The following is a 20,818-nucleotide window of genomic DNA, read 5'->3' as shown; positions in this document are numbered from 1 at the left end:
TCAAGCGGCAGGTCTCTGCAGTCAGCCACGTGAGTGAGCCTAGCGGTGGCCCAACGGTGAAAGCGATAAACGGCACGCGTGGCTTAGTGACTGCTTAGTGACTGAGAGGTCAGTCTTGGCCAGAGCCTACCCTGAGGTGACGAGAATGGCCCTGTGCAGCTACAGCGGGGTTCCCAGACCTCTTCCTGCCTCGCACATTCCTTGCCATTACCGTCCTTTATCTTTCAAACTGTCAGGAGAGCTTGCTTTCAGGTGTGGTAGGCAGCTCCTAAAACGGCTCCCCAAAATCCGGACCTTCTGGCATCCACAGCCTTGTGGTCCTCCCCACACAGAATCAGGCTGATCTGTACGACCACTAGGATGCTACGGTAAGATGGAGTTTGGGTTCCAAGTTCTAAGTCACAAAAGACACCGCTGCCGCCACCTTACTCCCTCTTACTCTCTCTCGTGCTCTCTCTGAGGAAGCCAACCAACTGCTCTGTTATGAAAAGTCTCAAGAAAAGAAAAAAGGTGTGGAAGGAACTAAGAGGCACCTCTGACCAACAAGCAGACGAACGGGCTTGGAAGGGGATCCAGCCCCAGCGGAGCCTTCAAGGACCACGTGACACCACGACCGCAGACCTGGGCTCCAGACCTGCAAGGATGCGGATGAGAAGTCAGAGAACCCGAACGAGCCACCCCTGCATTTCCGATCCACGGAAACCAGGAGAGAACATCTAGTTCTCGCTTTTAGACACTGAGTTGTGGGATAATCTGTTATACTGCAAGAGATAATTAATTTTAGGGAAGCTCTGATTCATGAGTCTGATTTGAGAAAGTCACTGTGTTATCTCAGCTGTCTACTCTGTGCCAAGGCCTGTTCTAAGCACTCAGGGTATATCAATTAAGAAGACATATTTCCCTAGTCTTTATGGAGCCTACATTCTAGTGAAGAGAAAGAGATTCACTGTAATAAGGAAATGCTCTACTATACATGAAGGTATTAAGTGCTATGGGGAAAAAAGAAAATACAGACTGAGGTTAGGAAGAGTAGTTGGGGCAGGTTAAGAAAGACAGTCATGCAGATACTTGAGGAAAAACCATTCCAGCAAAAGAAACAGTAACGTAAAGGCCTTGGGGGTGGGGGGCTGGGGGAGGCGGGGGGAACATGGTAGGCATAAAGGAGAAACAGTGTGACCAGTGTGAAATATAGGGACAAGCAGGGAATAGAAAGTAAGGTTGGAGGGGACTGAATAATATCAGGTCATTGGCTTTTATTCTGAGTGAACAGGAAGCCCGGAGAGGACTGACATCATCTGACTTGTGTTTAAAAGGATCACTCTGCCTGCTGTGCTGAGAAGCGACAGCAGAAGGGCAAGGGGGAAGGGCCTAGAACTAGCCCACAACTGAGAAGGCTCAGTCCTCTTACCTACCTCTGTAACTATTTTGGCCCTACACTACCCCAGCTCATTGCTTCTTGATACAAAATAAAAAATTGGGGGGTGCCTGGGTGGCTCAGTCGGTTAAGCGGCCGACTTCGGCTCAGGTCATGATCTCGCAGTCCGTGAGTTCGAGCCTCGCATCAGGCTCTGTGCTGACCGCTCAGAGCCCGGAACCTGTTTCAGATTCTGTGTCTCCCTCTCTCTCTGACCCTCCCCTGTTCATGCTCTGTCTCTCTCTGTCTCAAAAATAAATAAACATTAAAAAAAATTTTTTTTTAAATAAAAAATAAAAAATTGGTTTTTCCCTTTAAAAAAAAAAAAAAAACTTTAAATTCTAAATAGTAGCAGACCAAGGCAGACGGTCATGTAAAGAAACAAAGCAGCACCAGTACATCCAGAAGAAACAGGCTAAATTTAGGATCTTACCAAGTCTTAGCTTTAAAGAAGCACAAATTTTCACTAGCAAAAGATTCCTCTTATCTCATTCCCAAGATATTCAGAGTAAGCTTCAGTAAATTAATGCTCATGGAAATTGTCTTTTCACTCTTATTATTTCAATTTACAAAACAATTAAGGATACTTTTTAAAAAATCTATTATCTCTTCCATAAAGTACCAGTATTTTCCACAAACCATAAACTCTTCAAAGTTATCACAGCAAAAATTTTAACTACTTTGCATCCTCTTTGCTGCTGTTGATCTACAGGGCAGCCATGAGTGTGCAACGCAAAGAACTGGCCTCTGCTGCCCCCTAGTGGAATCTCACACTGCTGTCTAAATCACTCACAAAGTCTGAGAGCTACAAAATGCAGCCAGGCAAGACTCAGCTGGAATATAATTATATATTATATTTTATTATATATTTTATATTATATACATACACACACTCTCTCTGATATATAACTCACCTTTTGTTTTAAAGTAAGCTCTAGTCACAGTGGGGGGTTTGAACTCACAATCTAGAGATCAAGAGTCTCATGCTCTACTGAGCTTACAGGCACCTGGACTCTCACTTTTTATATTTAAACTCCCAAATGTTTACATATGAACAGTTACATATAACTCACATCTTCCATCCACAGACTCCTACCCCCCAAATAAAAACATTCAAAAAAAAAACAAAAAAAGAGGAGTATCCTATGTATACCTACTTACTCTCCATTCCCCAATTTTTTATTTTCAAATGGGCATTTTCCTAAGAAAATGGAAGAGCCTGGTTTTTTGAGTACCCAAAACTGCAAACCCTAAAAACAATCATTTTTAAGTAATGCACCACAGAATACAGCTTGATAAAATTATATTCCTATTCCTTGCCTTCCTGTCTCTAAAGGAGATCATTTTGTTAAAAGAGATGTGGATGGTTAAAGAAAATAGACAAAAATTTTCCCAATACTAAGGATCATGAGAATTTTAAGTGAATAATACATTACAACAAAGTACTTCAAGACAAATGCCTAAATCACTATTTTCACTTAGCTAAAACACTTCGAAAGGAAAAAAAAGATTCCCCAAACATTAGCTATTCTGCCACAAAGCACTGAATTCATTTTTCCATATTCATATATTATAGCTCACTTCCACAAGTAACCACTATCTGGCAACCCAGTTTTAATTACAGCATAAACACAGGATTTTAATTAGTTTCAAATTCTAATTTAGCCTTTATTCAATTCAATTATTCAGTCTCATGGCCCAAGAAACTTTCTAATTATCTGTAAGCCCATTAATGGCAACTTTTAAACTGCAATTTCATTATTTTTTTATTAAACTGACCAAGAAAAAATAAGTATTGCGTATCCTAAACATTTCCACTGACTACTCATCTAAAAGAGTCGATTCAAAACATTTTTAATTGGTTATGAGGGATCAAACAGACTTGTATTTTTAAAATTAATGACATTAGAAATTGCATTACAACAGTTTTTCAAATTAGTATTTTCTTTTCAAATACAATCATGATGTTGTTGTAGCTCCTTTTCATCTCCAGTCATTAGGACCAATTTAGTGTTCACCCTGGCATGTTCAGCTACAGAAGATTTTTAACAACCTCTCTGGGAACGAAAAACCCTGAAATATTCCTCTTCGGTGAACTGTTTTCTGATGCAATGAGATGTCCAATCATCTTCATTAAGGAAGAATAATTTTAAAATACTATTTATAAGTGTTCCATAAAGAAATCCGTTTCCCCTGTCTATGTCAACACGAAATGGCACAACTAACACTAACACGCCTGTGTGCAAGGCTACATCCCACTTTCTCTAAAATGGAAAATGTGTGCATGGGTACAAGTACAAACTCATACATGCCTCACGTTTACTGAGAAGAGTTAAACAGCAGAGGAATTCTCATTCCGCCAACCACTACTACTTACGACTTCTGAACATCTCGCTATGAAAGATAACCCAAACATGTACCCGACACAAAGATCACTGACACCAGCACCCATCTTCCTATAAAATGGAAAACAAGCCTGTTCATCTACCCAGGTCCTTTTTCCTTAGACCCCATTAGAAACCAAAATGTAACCACTTTACAGGCAAGTTTGTCTAAAAGCACCACAGCACCATATATAGAACCCAGTTCTAACTCCACTGTTTATTCAAATTATATTGTTAACTACAATAAAAAGACTTACTTTTTACCCTGTAGTACAGAAATTCCATTTTAAAAATTTTTATTTTTAATGTTTGTTTATTTTTGAGAGAGAGAGAGACAGAGAGAGAGAGACAGAGCACAAGCAGGGGAGGGGCAGAGATAGAGGGAGACACAGAATCAGAAGTAGCCTCCAGGCTCCGAGCTGTCAGCACAGAGCCCGATGTGGGGCTCAAATCCACGAGCTGTGAGATCACGACCTGAGCTAAAGTTGGATGCTTAACCAACTGAGCCACCCAGGCACCCCCATAAATTCCATTTTTAAATAGCTTTATCTTTCACTATTGTAATATTCACTCCATGCTGGTCAAAAGAAATGCGTTTGAGTGCATTTTTATTATAGCCCATGTTTAATGGCTATATCTCTTTATTTAAAGATAAATGTGAATCAATCAAAAATGTTTAAACAATCAAACATGTTACAAAAATTTTTTAATGAGTAAAATGAAGGGCTCTACTTCTCAGAAGGACAAGCAGCACCTGCAGAAGGACATGAAAAACCTTTACTTCAGCTAAAACATACAACAAAATCTACCAGATACAGCCAAAAAGAAAAAAAAAAACTTCTTTAAAGCCGTCCAAAACTGTGGATTCAAAGAAATTTCAGTGCATGCCAAAGGGATTTACTAGACAAATGAGGGAGAGAGGCCACTTGGGGCTGTTTGCTGAAAGGGACACAGGGCAAGGAGAAGAGGAGGAAAATCACTGCTTAGAAGATGGTCTAAATCTTGGGTCTAAAGATCCTTCCATGGGGCGCCTGGGTGGCTCAGTCAGTTTAAATGTCTGACCTCGGCTCAGGTCATGATCACAGTTCTTGAGTTCAAGCCCTGCGCTGGGCTCTGTGCTGACAGCTAGGAGCCTGGAGTCTGCTTTGGATTCTATGTCTCCCTCTCTCTCTCTGCCCCTCCCCCACTCACACTGTGTCTCTGTCTCTGTCTCTCTCAAAAATAAATAAACATTAAAAAAAAATTTTTTTAATAAAAAGCAGAACTGCTGCCCAGATAGACCAAGAGTTGGTGTCTCTTCCATCATCAAGTACCAATGTCTCACCAACAACCACATTATATTCATCCAGTTGTGATAAGGTAATAAATGGTACAAGGTAAATCCAAAGACACAGTCTGTCTGTGGCTAATCATAATCACTTATAACCCTGCTGTGATTATTTGGACTGTTTCCATTTCCTAACCATTACACAGGTCAGTGAGATGAACATCTTTATGTAACTTTACCCATCTCTCTTTTCTTAAATCAGTTTTTAAATGTGGAACATGAGGCAAAAGGAAGAACTCTAAAGTTTTGGTAATTATTAACACATGCTATCCAGAAAGATACTTCACATTTAAAATTCTACCACGAGCAAACATCTCCCAACTGCAAAAGCAAAGAAAAGAGCCAGCACACCTACCTGGCAGTTCTACCTGCTCGGTGAATGTATGTGTTGGCATCCTCTGGACAATCAAACTGAAGAACCCAATTCACAGCTGGGAAATCTGAACAGAAGGAGCATCAAGTTAGGAAACTAGTTGCAAGATCTACCATGCCACACTATTTTTATTTTACATTATCACTTACTAGGACTTTCCATCACATCAAACTGATAGATATCATCTGTGAACTTTATTAAAAATAAAATTAACTACAGGAACCAAGAGATAATAAACAATTCTCCATTGACAGAGTGAACTAAAATCAATGACAGTGTTTGAATACAAAGATTCTTTTCTATCTGAAACAGAAGAGATTGCTTCGTGTCAGACAAATAATAAAATTTTAATAACCTAAAAGAACCCACTTTTCATGGGCTCCTAGTGAACTACAAAACTGGTTTCCCAATTTAAAGGAAGGAAACTTTACTTTTCTTGCTATTCCCATCTCCATTCAAATTAATGATTCTAAGTCCCTTTTCTCACTTCCGACTACAGAAGTTTTCACTCATTTCCAGATATCCTGTTCTCAATTACTTGAAAGAACTACTTTTAGTCATTAGTGGATTTTGCTGTGAGAATTTTAGATCAATTTCCCTAATAGAGATAAGGGCTGATAAGTCAAGGAAGAGGAAGAAAGATCTGGAAAGAAGAGTGTCAGGATGACAAATACGCATGAGGTTTATGGAGCAACCAGCGTGGGTAAGAGCTGGAGATGGAACTTGCAAGAGGGGGAGGGTCTAAGGGAAGAGAGAAATGGACCGGGTTTGAACTGGTAGCAAAGAAGGTATGGGACATCTGCTAGAACATTCGAGAAAACTCATACAGACAATCACAACAGACAATCACACAGCCCAGACAAGGTAAATACAAAAGGATGATTTTACCAAAAGTCATGGTATAACAACAATACAAGCCAGAGAGCTTTAAAAACATGTATACTTGGCTACTGCCTCCAGTCACATGTGAGTGAACATATATAATGTCTGAGATACACTTTCAAATACTCCAAGAAAATCAAGGAGACAGGAAGAAAAAGGGGATCATGGAAAGGATGGTTGTCAAAGCTGGGTAACATACCTGATGGCACCTGAGATCTATTCTTCATGTATGTTTAAAATCTACCACAGTAATTAACATAAAACAAAGCCACTGAACAATTTAAATTACCACCTACTTAATCTCTTGTCATGTGTTCTGATCTCTACTTCCTGTAATTACTTCCATACCCCATCCCACCACCACAAAGCCACCAGCTGTAAAACGGTATCACAGTGGCTTTCTGAAACTTTAAACACATTAAGTATGCTTTTAAAATAAAAACATTTGGTGAAAAAATGGGATTTCAAATTTTCTTGTTAAGTAAGTTGTAATATTTTATCAAGTTTCCAATTTTCAAAGAAACATAGAAAGGTGTCTTTACACCTTTAATCCGCCTTTGATTCTGTGGGCTGCTCAGGATTCTAGGATTATTACCATAAGCAATAAACACAGAAGGTGAAAATACAACCAAAATTTTCACTGATGTATCCTTAATCATATTGGTTACCAATTTACTTATTTTTCTAAGAAAAAAAGGCCCAATTATTTGAGTATAACTATACGGAATCCCCAAATCCATCCATTTATAAGCAAATTCTATACGCCATGACCACAAAATCTTTTCTTCTAAGTTCTCACCCAGCCCCCTGGCTGCAATGTCAGTAGCAAAGAGAACTGCAGCCTTCTTGCGGACGAATTCATTGTAGACCTCCATCCTTCTCATCTGCTGCTGCCGGCCGTGCAGCGCAAGGATAGAGATCCCAGGACGTAGCCGACAGAACACCCGGTACAGATACTGGACCTAGGCAGTAACAGAAAAAGGAGTTTGGTACTTCCAGATAACAGCAGCAGTCAAGCAAACTTGGGAGATTAGCAGCAAACATGCTTTAAGGAGCACAAGTTTCACCAAAGAAAAAATGTAGGGCAGAGAAAGGGAAACACAGTCTGGAGTTGTGGTCTTCGAGCACTTTTTGTTCACATTATTTCCTGTAAGAATTTTTTTTTTAATATGCTGCCCTTAGGGGCGCCTGGGTGGCTCAGTCGGTTAAGCATTCAACCCTTGACTTTGGCTCAGCTCTTGATCTCACACTTTGTGAGGTCGAGCCCAGCATGTCACATCGGGCTCTGGACACTGACATCGCGGAGCCTGCTTTGGATTCTGTCTCCCTCTCTCTCTGCCCCTCTCCTGCTCACTATGTCTCTTTCAAAATAAATAAAAATTTTAAAAACTTTGTAAAAAATGCTCCCCTTACATTTCAACTTGACAGCTGACATTTTTTCAAGTGTAATGAGTTGCAAAAAATGTAATTTCTGATATATCGTAAATATGGAGAATTTAAAACAAACCTCTTACACATGTATCCAGTAGATTCTAAGTAGTAGAGCGATCTGATACCTACGATCATTTTTAAAATATGTAAAGATTACGAAGGCCATGCCTGTGTGAAAGAGGGCCCCTCAACTTTGCTGTGACCCTCAAACTGCTATAAAAAAATCAAGTCTTTAAAAAAAAGTGAACACAAAATAAAATCCTCAAGAGAAAGAAATTTTGCATTTCTTCTCCTTCTTGAACTTTTATGGCAATTTCCTGACCCCACGGAATTTTATCTTAATAGTTTTATGCTTCAAAGTCTTTTGATTATCTTATCAATATTTATGACTTTCTACTATAAAACACTGAATATCAGTTTTAATTTCTAATCTCCTGTGGCCATAAAGCTATTAAAAATTCTCAGACTAAGCTATTACTACATTAGTATATAACTGACCAGGACAAGAAATGTTAGAATTTAAAAAAAAGCAAAACAAGAAATACTGATAGACACAATAATTTTGTTATACAACACTAGAAGTTATTATAGCTCTTCATAAATGGAAATAAATGGAGCTGATTATTGGCTCTATTCCTCTTTAGTTTACATATTAATAAATGAATACTACTTGAATGGTAGACTGAGGCAGAGTAAAGCATCATTTTATTCCTATTTTCTCTTTCTAATGTGCACATTAAGAAAATCCCTTCATGAAATTACAGAAAATTGGACTCGAAGGAACGCTTGTGCACTGCTGGTGGGTATGCAGACTGGTGCAATCGCTGTGGAGAACAGTATGGAGGTTCCTCAAAAAATTAAAAATAGAACTACCATATGATCCAGTAATTCTACTTCTGGGTATTTATCTGAAGAAAACAAAAACACTAACTCCAAAAGATATACGCACCCCTATGTTTACTGCAGCACTGTTTACAACAGCGAAGATAAGGAAGCTGCACAGTGTCCATCCAAAGATGAATGGATAAACACATACACATACATACACACACACAATGAAATATTACATGGCCATAAAAAATGAAATCTTGACATTTGCCACAACATGGATGGAGCTGGAAGGAACAATACTAAGTGAAATAAGTCACAGAAAGATTTGTACCATGATTTCACTTAAGTGAAACCTAAAAAACAAGCAAACAAAAGACAAAAAAACAAAGAAAAAAAACACTCTTAAATACAGAGAACTAGTGGTTGCCAGAGGGGAGGTAGGTGAAATAGGCGAAGGGGGATTAAGTACACTTACCATGTAAGCACTGAGTAATATACAGAATTATGTCATAAACCTGAAACTAATATAACACTATATGTAAATTACACTGGAATTTAAAAAGTAAATTTAAAAAAAGAAAATGTAGGGGCACCTAGGTGGCTCAGTCAGTTAAACGTCCGACTTCAGCTCAGGTCATGATCTCACAGTTTATGAGTTCAAGCCCCGTGTCGGGCTCTGTGCAGGCAGCTCAGAGCCTAGAGCCTGCTTCATATATTGTATCTCATTCTCTCTCTGCCCCTCCCCCATTTGTGCTCTGTCTCTCAAAAATAAAATAAACGTAAAATAAAAAAAATTTTTTTAAAGAAAAAAAGAAAATGTACTAGAAGGAAACTTAACTCTTTAAACTCCTATAAAATAGGTCAAAACCATGACAGATAAAATTTATAACAATCCCATCAGCTATTAAGTCCATTAAGTCTCCTCACAAATTTTGTTAAAAGTTAAGAATGGTTGGTGGGCATCTGGGTGGCTCAGTCGGTTAAGTGTCCGACTCTTGATATCGGCTCAGGTCATGATCTTAAGATCATGAGATTGAACCCTACATCAGACACCGCACCGAGCATGGAGCCCGTTTGGGATTCTCTTTCTCACGCTCTCAAAATAAATAAATAAACAACAACAACAACAAAGCAAAGAATGGTAAGGCCAGTGAACTGCAGAACAACTTGGTACCATGTTCTCAGAGCCATTCACTTTCCAAACAGCGAAACCCTTGGTGCTAGGAAGGCTCTAATGGCCTGAGACAATGCACCAGTAAGAGTACAGACAGATGGACTCATGGCTTTGTTCTGCAGGTTTAAAAGGGCCACCATGAGAAGGGGAGAGGGGAAACGTGAACCTGCGGACGACAGACGCACCCTCAGGCAAACCAATCTCATAAAAGTACATATGCACCCAGGAAGTGTCAAGTGAGTCCATGAAAACTTGCTGCAGTCTGCATCTCCTGAATCAAAACTGTCCTTGGATTCCTGCTCTTGACAAAACTCGGTGAGGTGGATGACTTCCCAAGATCACTCTGGCTAGAATGTGTGATAACTATAAGCAAGGAAAGTGCGAGAATGAAGAGAGCAGCCAGGATTAGGAGAAAGTCAAGCGTGTATGAGATTTAGTTTTGGCCTGAGGTGTAATGAGAGGTGGTCGAGCTAATGAGAGTTACCAATATATTGACTATGAGATGAAGACGTGCGATAATTAAGGATTCAGTCATCTGAGATGGGGAAGAGGTGGACGGAAAAGATCTTCAGGATACGAAATCTTAAATCATTTTTCATACTTTAAACTTGAGATACTCAACAGGAAATCTCAAGACACTCAACAGGAAATCTCTAGTATTCAAGTGGATATACAAGTCCGGGGCTCAGGAGAGCGGTCAGAGCTTGAGATGTCAATTCGGCAGTTGTTAGAACACAGATGGCACTTAAAACCATGGGACTGAAGAGGTTTCCTAAAAAGAGTATGCACCAAAAAAAGGACAGAGTACAACAGACAGACCACTATTAACTTCCCTGTAAGCTGGAGAGAAACTCACTGGCATATTTATCAGGCTAAGCACTCAAAAAACTATAAACCTAGAATCCACCTACTATATGCCAACAACTATATATCATTAGCTAATCTGAAATATAGAGAAGAAAGGAACATAAAAATCAATCAAGGTCCCTCCCTCTTTAAGGGAAGAGACTAAGTTTCCTTATTTATCACTGAATCCTTTATTCATAGCAAGTGACTAATGTTAAAGAAATGTGTAACTGAATTAAAGACATAAACACTCTAGAAGGAAAGGAGAGAAAACAGCTGATTATAACACAGGGATTGGCAATACTGGAGAGGGACCTCCAGATGTAACATTTGAGCTTAGCCTTAAAGGACATTCAACACTCCCTCAGCATTAGTGTAAAGGGGTACAGGCAGGGCACTCCAGAGATCACCACGATCAAGGACACCGAGGCATGGAAATAAATGGCACATTCAGGTAAGAATTCCTAGAGGGTGGGAGTCAGATTATAAACACCTGCAGTTCATCCAGTTATTCAATGGCGTGATCTGCCAATATTCACAGATGGACACCACGCTTATCGATCATGTTCCTCACCACATCTAGCACTGTATTTATCAGAATAGAAGAAATTGCTTTTTATCTAACTGAAATTTGCTATTTTAAAAGGGATGATTCAACAAGAATTACTTAATCATTCAGTACCTCTTTACAACTGGAGAAAAATACAATACTTTTCTTCTTCAGGTGGCTTCTCAAAAAGGAATACAACACACTTATTTTTTGCTGCAGCTCGCAAACTATGTAGTTCTGTTCCAAAGTGGCAGGGGTGCTTATGAAAATAAGAGGAGGAAATACGTTAAAAACATGCCACATTGGTTAACTTTGAAATCCAGACCCCACCAAAAAAAAAAAATTAGAAAAAGAAATGATTAGCAACAGCATGGCTCTCCAACAAATTTCTCATACACACACATACATATACCCCAAAAGAGAACTTCTTAGGAATCAGAACTAGAATTGGATCATCACAATTTTGCAAATCCTAATGAAACCATGGATCGAGAATAATCATCACTGGCTCCTAAAACTTTTAAGATTAAAAAGCTATCCTTCCTGTCATAAAGGTATTGTTTGATTCAGATTCATTCTTTGGCCTGTAGCACTAACAATGAAAGCTGGATTAAATATAAATCAAAAAAACTGAAGGCATCAGAGATCAACCAAGGCAGCTAGGACTTGAGGTGCTAAAAAAGAAAACAGACATGCCCTGAGGCAAGCCCCATATTCACCCCTACCTTCCCCTCAAAGCATCTGTTGATTTGCAAGACAGATAAGAATTGGGAGTAGAACCCTGAGGCCTACACACCTCAGCCCAAGATCCTTGAGAGCAGGAACCATAAAACACTGAATCTTAAATTCTTCACAGGATCTTCCCATGAAAAGTGGGACGAACTCCTAAACTCAACACACACACACACACACACACACACACACACACACACACACACAGCAAAATGACTGAAAACAAACAAAAAGCAACATCCAGGAAGCTGAGAGCTGAGCAGAGACCCTGGCAGCCTCAGCGCTATGAGGTTCAGAACTTGCCAGAGGGGAAGGGCTCTGGAAACACCCAGGACTTTCAGCTGAGACTTCCAGAGGGCTAGATCTCATGACTCCAGGCAAAACAAAAAGAGAATAACCCCAGAGTCTACAAGCCAGGATAGCCCAGATCAAGGTCATCTGTCCATACCACATCTATCTGCCACAAAAAAAAAAAAACAAACCATCAGACATGGTTTCACTAAGAACCGAAAATAAGAAAATCTTAAACGATACACAATACCCTCAAAAGAACAGGAAAACCATCGGCTAACTCTGACATCGGCTAATTTTGATACAATAGTAGTTAGAACAGAAATGTATCTTTAAAGAAAAAAACCTGCCAAGATATCTTCCAAAAATGAGGAAGAACAAGAGATGTTCTCAGAAAAGTCAAAACAGAATTTTTCCACTAGTAAACCTGAACTAAAAAAAAAAAAAAAAAGTTCTTTTGAACACAAGAAATAAAGAATAACTATTTGGATAAATCTAAATAAATACTGATGTTTCAAAAAGTATTAATAACAGTTTATGGAATTTAAAATGTGTGAAATTAAAATGCTTCACGATGAAGACACAGTGGAAAAGGGTAAAGAAACTTAAAATAATGGGGTAAGGTAAATGTCAATGAACTAAATCCTCCAGTTACAAAGTAATGATCATACCTGATAAGAGAACCACACATTGCTTGTAAAGTCAAATAAATCTAAAATATAAGGCTGTATATAATGTAAGGAGTAAATGGCCAGAGAAAGATTCACCATGCAAACACAGACCAAGAGAAATTTACTACAAGGAGACTAATATCAAACTAGACTTCAAGGCAAAAAGTATTAGTAGAGATAAAGAACATTTCATAATGATTAATGACACTAACAGGAAATATAAAATTACTTTTGCATGCAACAACATAAGCTCAGAATAGCCATTTCAATTTTGAAATGCTTCATAATTCACCACAGAATTCAACTTATATTCACTGTAAAACACAGCAAATTACAATGATTCAAAGAGAACGATTTTTTTCTCAAAAAAAAAAAAATCATTAGAAGCGCAATTTCACTGCAACAGCAACATAAAGAAACCACCCTATTATACCTTTTCTAAGTACATTCTGATATACAACTTCAGAAAGATCTAACTTTTTAAAATTATTTTTCTGGTCCTGCACGATTCTAGAGTAGATATTCTATACTACCTTAAAAATTTTCTTGACCGTGATTTCCCCATGGTGTATTAACCAAGTTAATGGCTAGAGAAGAAACTTCAATAATGATATGAGACAAAATTCACAAAAGTATCTGCCTTCTGTGGTGCTTCTGGTGAACTGGACGTTAGAGAGTACTACAGTCATTATCACATAACCTGCAACTGTCAATTGTCATTGGAGACATGGTTTCTGAAAACCCCATTTCTTCTAAGTGATGCATTTCAAAAATCACTTATAAAATAAACAGTATTTGCATTTGTTTTTTTCTAACTCTGATCTACAGATAATAACCCAGTGTTACCTACAGAAATTGGTAACAAGAAATCTATGTACAATTACCTTAAATCATGCAGTTTTTAGATGTTACCTAATGACTGAAAAATTTGTATCTGGTAAAGACACTAAAAAGTTGTGAAAATAGGCAGCAAGCAAACAGCCAAAAAAAAAAAAAAAAAAAAAAAAAAAAAAAAACGAAGAAAATCAAGGGGAGCCTGGGTAGCTCAACTGGTTAAGTGTATGACTCTTGATCTCGGCTCAGGTCATGATCTCAAGGGTTGTGAGATTGATCCTGTCTTGTTGCACACTGACAGCACAGAGCTTGCTTGGGATTCTCTCTTGCTCTCTCTCTACCCCTTCCCTGCTCTCTCTCTTAATATAAATAAACTTGGGGCGCCTGGGTGGCTCAGTCGGTTAAGTGTCCGACTTCAGCTCAGGTCACGATCTCGCGGTCCGTGAGTTTGAGCCCCACGTCGGGCTCGGGGCTGATGGCTCAGAGCCTGGAGCCTGCTTCCGATTCTGTGTCTCCCTCTCTTTCTGCCCCTCCCCTGTTCATGATCTGTCTCTCTCTGTCTCAAAAATAAATAAAACGGTAAAAAAAAAATTTTTTTTTACATAAATAAATAAATAAAATAAATAAACTTAAGACAAAGAAGAAAAAGAAAATAAAAAGTGACTCTTTAGATTATTAATTGTACCAAGAATTTCAATAGCTACCTCAATACAACGTTACAAACAGCAACCACTGTCTACTCCGTAGTAAGCTAAGGAGGAGATAAAGAATCTCTTGCTATGCCACTCCCGAGTTCTTGAGAACCATGTTCATCCACTGAGAATGCCTGGAAGCATGGAGTCTGGCCTCTTCTAGGGCTTTCTTTAATCCTAAACATTTATTAGCTGAACAACATTAAGGTGGGCCCCAAGGCCCATATTCCCAGTATTTAACAACTTTCTAAGAGGATAATCCACCATTTTCCCCAATCTATTCCTTCTCAGACTAAGATTTCATAGCAAGAAATCGAAGATAGAGATAATCCATGTGGAGACCTTCAACACATATCTACTTATGTTCACTAGAAAACATTTCTGCAAGTCAAGCATGTCCACAATCGACAGTGATTCATACCAAACATACAAACACAAACTTCCACTTGTATCAAAATACACTTTGAAACCTACTTCCCCCAACCCATTTCCCACACAGCCATACAACCCCACCACCCCCCATTTTATGCAGGGGTAGTTGTTAACAAACACCTGTTCACATCTTACAGAAAGATATGTGTTCCTCAGACCACATGAGAAATATTGCACTAGAGTATTCCCACATTTAAAGGTCCATCAAATATTTAAATAATTGTAATATATTTTACTATGCTTTTCATATTTTATAACACATAAAATGACGTCTAGTTTCCTAAAAAAGGTAGTATTCATTTAAAATACCAAATTCTTATAGTAAAAAGAACACTGATTTTTTTAATTGAATCAAATATGGCTACAAGTAGTACATACCTGTATTTTGCTTTTTCATGAACCCAGACATACTCAGGGTTTTTCAAACTCAAGCGTGCAAGGTCCTTTACAGATTTGGTTTGGGTAGCTGAGAAAAGCAAAGTCTGACGTTTCTTGGGAAGATTTTCAATAATAGCATTCATGGTGTCAGCAAAGCCCATATCCAAGATTCTATCTGCTTCATCAAGAACTAAAAAAAGAAAATTCAAGGTGAATTACAACATTTAAAATATACATTAGGCTAAATGCAATGTAGTATTCAGGACTGGATCCTAGAAGAGAAAAAGGGCATTAGCGGAAAAATCGGTGAAATCCAAATAAAAGTCTGGAATTTATATAACGGAACAATGTTAATCTTCATTTTGACGAAATATGTGGTTACATGCCACAGTTATGTAAGATGTCACACTAGGGGAAACTGGGGAAAGGGTATAAAGCAACTCTCTGTACTATCACTGTAACTGTAAATATAGAATTATTCCAAAATAAAGACGTGATTAAAAGTATATATACACACGTTAGGTAATATCACCAGAAGCGGATGTATCTTAAGAGATAAATTCCTAGCAGTGTCAGATAAAGAAGCATCTAATTTCATATACAACTACTTATATTCTTCTGACCATTTTGTTTAAAAAAAAAAAAAAAAAAAAGTCTAGTTGTACTCTCTGGGTTTAGAACCCATATGCCAAAAAATTGTTTCAAGTTATTCTCAGATGTTTTATTGAATAAATATTAAGACTAAAAATGTCTAACATTAAAATTGATGAGGCTTCTCTCCTAAGTCTGAGATTGTTTCATTAGAAATTCATTAGACTTACCTAACATTTGGAGATTGGTAGCATGAAAACATATTGTTTCATCCATGTGTTGAAGAAGCCGACCCGGAGTACAAACAAGTATATTTATGTTATTGATCCTCTCAGCTTCATGTTTCAGATCCTGAAAACAGTTGTTTCTTCTGATTACACAGACACATTACTGAGCAGCCCATGTATCAAAACTATAAAAGCCATCTGCATGCTACTTCTCACAGCAATGTAGATATGCTACAAACAGATAGGATTTCCCCCTTCGATTTCTGCAGCACATCCCAATTTCTGGGCCAAATAAAAGTCCTCAGTGAAGACCTAAAGAACTCAGAGTGCCTCTAGATTCTTAATTATACCCAGGATTCTGAGGCCAAGAAAAAATTTCCCATGAATGCTCCAAGTCTTCACTTCTCTTTACATTGGCCAGAACCGACTTAAAGTAGAATCGTTGTCATTATTTAAGTCAGAACCCAGAGGCACTCTCTGACACCATTCACACTGCACTTTGTGGACTAGGGCGAGGGAAGCTGAGCTCTCTACACTCTAGAAGGTGTCTCCTTGAATGTTCGTCATTAAAGCTGGGTGACAGGTACATCAGTACGTGAGGGTTTGGGATGGATGCTACACTTCCTTCATGTATGTTTGCATATGAACCCAAGTATTATCTTCACAGTCTAGAAGAGCCTCCAGCACAAACAAGCAGTCCAAGTGAAGCAGAAGGTAGAGCAGAAGCTGAGTAGCTGGCCCCACTATCACCTAAAATCAACATTCCTCAAAACTATCTTCTGCTCCAGAAAGCTGGAGTGACCTCACTCAGGTCATACAAAACTGATTTTTAAAACAAAGACTGTGAGGGTGCCTGGGTGGCTTCAGTCGGTTAAGCGTCCAACTCTTATTTCTGCTTAGGTCATGATCTCGCAGTTCATGAGTTCGAGCCCCACATCAGGCTCTCCACTAAATGTGCAGAGTCTGCTTGAGATTTTCTCTCTCTTTCTCTCTCTCTCTCTCTCTCTCTCTCTCTCTGCCCCTTACCCATGCACACTTTCTCTCTCTCTCTCAAAAATAAACCTCTTTAAAAAATAAAAAAATAAAACACAGTAAAAGAGAAAAAAAGGGCATTACATATGATAAGTGGATTGATCGAAGAAAACACACATTTAAATATTTATGCACCAAACACAGAATCAGTGAAACAAAAAAAATAACAACAGACATAAAGGGAGAAATTGACAGCAATACAATATTAGTAGGAAACTTTAATACCTCGCTTACATCAATGGACAGATCATTGGCACAGAAAATCAATGAGGAAACATTGGACTTAAACAATACATTAGACCACATAGACTTAACAGGTACATACAAAACATTTCATCCCAAAATTGCAAAACACACATATATTCCAAGTGTAAAATGGAGCATTCTCCAAGACAGATCACATGCTAGGCCACAAAACAAGTCTCAAACTGAAGACTGAAATCATATCAACCATCATAGTGATACAGGCCTACCACAAAAAAAAAAAAAAAAGAAAAGAAAAGAAAACGGGGGTGGGGGGAGTGCCTGGGTGGCTCAGTTGATTAAGCATCCGACTTCAGCTCAGGTCATGATTTCACAATTTATTTATTTATTTTGAGAGAGAGCATGCATGCACACACAAGTGGGGGTTCAAGCCCTGCATTGGGCTCTGTGCTGACAGCTCAGGGCCTGGAGCCTGCTTCAGATTCTGTCTCCCTCTCTCTGCCCCTCCCCAGCTCACTCACTCACTCTCTCTCTCTCTCTCTCAAAAATAAACATTAGAAAAAAAAAATTTGTAATACCCAAAATAAACATGTAAACTTTACATCAACAAGAACCAGAAGAAGAATAAATAAAGCCCAAAGTTCTTGGAAGAAAATAAAGATCAGAAATTAATTAATTAATTAATTAATTAAATAAATAAAATAGAGTCTCCAAAAAAAAAAGACAGAAAATATCAACAGAACAAAAACTGGTTCTCTGAAAAGATTTATTTTTGACTGATAAAACTGCTAACCATGCTCATCAAGCAAAAAAGAGAGAGAAAACTCCCCACAAAAAAAAAATCACAAATGAAATTACAACCAACAACACAGAAATACAAAGAATAATAAGAGACAACTGGAATTACATTACAACAAGTTGAAAAGTCTAGATAACAATGGATAAACTCCTAGAAACACACAACCTTCCAAGACTGAATCACAAAGAAATAGACAATCTGAAAAAACTAATTATAAATAATGAAATTGAATCAATAATTTTTTTTGGGGGGTGGGGTGTGCCTGGGTGGCTCAGTCGGTTAAGCAACCCGACTTCAGCTCAGGTCATAATCTCACAGTTCGTGGGTTTGAGCCCTGCATCAGGTTCTGTGCTGACAGCTCAGAGCCTCGAGCCTGCTTCGGATTCTGTGTCTCCCTCTCTCTCTGCCCTTCCCCCACTTGTGCCTTCTCAAAAGTAAACACTAAAATAAATAAAAATAATTTTTTAAAGTTTTTTTTAATTTATTTTGAGAGAGAGCATGCATGCACGCACAAGTGGGGAAGAGGCAGAGAGGAGAAAGAGAGAATCCCAAGCAGGCTCCGCATTGTCAGCATGGAACCCCATATGGGACTCAAACTCCTGAGCCATGGGATCATGACCTGAGCAGAAAAGACAAGTGTCAGACACTCAACTGACTGAACCACTCAGGCACTCATGAATAGGTAATTTTGAAACTCTGAAAAATCAAAAGTCCAGGACCAGGCGGCTGCACAGGTGAATTCCAACACTTAAAGAAGAGCTAGTACCTATCTTCCTCAAAATGTTCCCCAAATTGAAGAGGAAGGCACACTCCGAAACTCATTTCCCAAAACCAACATTACCCTGATACCAAAACCTGACAATAACACCATTAAAAAAAAGAAAACCACAGGCTACTATCACCGACAAACACAGATGCAAAAATCCTCAACAAAATGTTAGCAAACCCAGATTTAATGCAATCCCTATCAAAATACCAACAGCAGTTTTGACAGAACCAGAACAAAAAATCCTAAAATTTGTACAGAAGCACAGAAGACCTTGAGCAGCCAAAGCAATCCTGAAAAACAAAAACCAAACTAGACGTATCACAACTCCAGATTTCAAGTTATACCACAAAGCAGCAGTGATTAAAAAACAGTATGGTACTGGCATAAAAACACACATAGATCAACTGGATAGAACAGAAAACCCAGAAATCAAGCCACAACTATATAGTCAATGAATCTTTGACAACGTAAGAAAGAATATCCGATGGAAAAAAGACAGCCTCTCCAACAAATGCCGTTGGGCAGCCACATGCAAAAGAATGAAACTGGACCACTTTCTTACACCACACACAAAAATAAACTCAAAATCAATTAGAAAATTATTGAAAAGAGCACAGGGAGTTGCAGGAAGCCAAGCTATCCAATCAGCCTGATGGCAGGGCCCAGGCGGTGGGCGGATCGGGACTGCATGGCGGCCCATCGAAAGTGAAGCTTCTTGTACTCCTGCTGTCATGTAATTTGGCCTCAGTGCTGGTCAGGGCAGCCCCCCTACCAATGAAGTACCTGGGGATTGGTCGGTTGGGGAATTGCCCACGACAGGCCCTCCGGGAAAAGAACCATCGGGGAAAGAAATAAAATTCCGTAGGGAAATTATGCGGCCCTGCATCCAGCCCTTGCCACCCCCTATAAAGACTCCTCTACCTAAAGGAAGGACAGCCCCATATATTTCCCAGCCAAGGAGGGGGACAAATGGGTTTGAAATCCCCACTCCGGCAACAAAGGACCATATCTATGGATACAAGTTACTCCAACCCCTAGGCCCACTTGGCCCCCAGGAGGCATTCCAGATGATAACTGGACCTGGGGGATTAAGGTACAGAATGGTTCATTAGTTCCTAGGTATACATTGTCTCTCCGGGAGCGCATAAGGCGCGAGTTCCCAGGGCCCTCTTGGCTCCCTCCCAGACCAAAGCGAACACTTTTGTTCCTTGTGCCACAAATGGTCCAAAGGAACAACTAAGAAGTCACGTCCCTGTAAACATTCTACTTGAGGTGTTGAGAGCCAGATGACCTTGAAAGGGCAGGAGGGAACGTTACAAGAAAATAACTATGTTGTTCCTTAATGGGTGATTACACAAAGGAACATTTTTAGAATTAGGTAATGCCAGAAAACATAGATGACGCACGCTATAAGAAATTTGCTAACAAATATAATGCCACACTTGCCACGATAAAGCGGCCAGTCTAACACATTGCCGTTGTCTGTGTCCATTTGTTATTTTCGCCAACACCGTTCATCCTTCGGGAACCCCTGGACCTGCTGGGGCTGGACCCTGGCAGGGAGTAATCTCTTGGCATCAGCCATAGCAACATTTTTCTAGAGATGTCAGAGGCAAGAGAAATAAAAGCAAAGATAAACTATGGGGACTACATCAAAATAAAAAGTTTCTTCACTGCGAAAGAAACAATCAACAAAACTAAAAGACAACCTATGAAATGGGAGAAGATGTTTGCAAAAGACTAATTATCCAATAATTTGCAAATTATCTGATAAAATGTTAGAATCCAAAATGTATAAAAACTGATACAACTCAATGCTCAAACAATGAATAATCCAATTACAAAATGGGCAATTGACATGAACAGGCATTTTCCCAAATAAAACAAACAAATGGACAACAGACACATGAAAAGATGCTTAACATCCCTGGTTATCAGTGAAATTCAAGTCAAA

General features: G+C 38.8%; 1 protein-coding gene across 1 annotated transcript in view; it reads right to left on the bottom strand.

The window, feature by feature from the left end:
* Nucleotides 1-20,818, bottom strand: part of DDX10 (DEAD-box helicase 10) — a 272,994-nt gene that overhangs the window by 235,658 nt on the left and 16,518 nt on the right. The window contains exons 5-9 of the mRNA XM_042907262.1: nucleotides 16,064-16,184; nucleotides 15,243-15,432; nucleotides 11,345-11,471; nucleotides 7,180-7,342; nucleotides 5,481-5,565 (exon numbers count right to left, since the gene is read on the bottom strand). Coding sequence (XP_042763196.1) covers nucleotides 5,481-5,565; nucleotides 7,180-7,342; nucleotides 11,345-11,471; nucleotides 15,243-15,432; nucleotides 16,064-16,184 — 686 coding nt within the window. The remainder of the gene's footprint in view (nucleotides 1-5,480; nucleotides 5,566-7,179; nucleotides 7,343-11,344; nucleotides 11,472-15,242; nucleotides 15,433-16,063; nucleotides 16,185-20,818) is intronic.

This window comes from Panthera leo, chromosome D1 (assembly GCF_018350215.1).
Source record: "Panthera leo isolate Ple1 chromosome D1, P.leo_Ple1_pat1.1, whole genome shotgun sequence".
Lineage (NCBI taxonomy): Eukaryota > Metazoa > Chordata > Mammalia > Carnivora > Felidae > Panthera > Panthera leo.
Note: the sequence above shows the minus strand (reverse complement) of the source record. Positions and strands in the feature narration are given on the sequence as shown.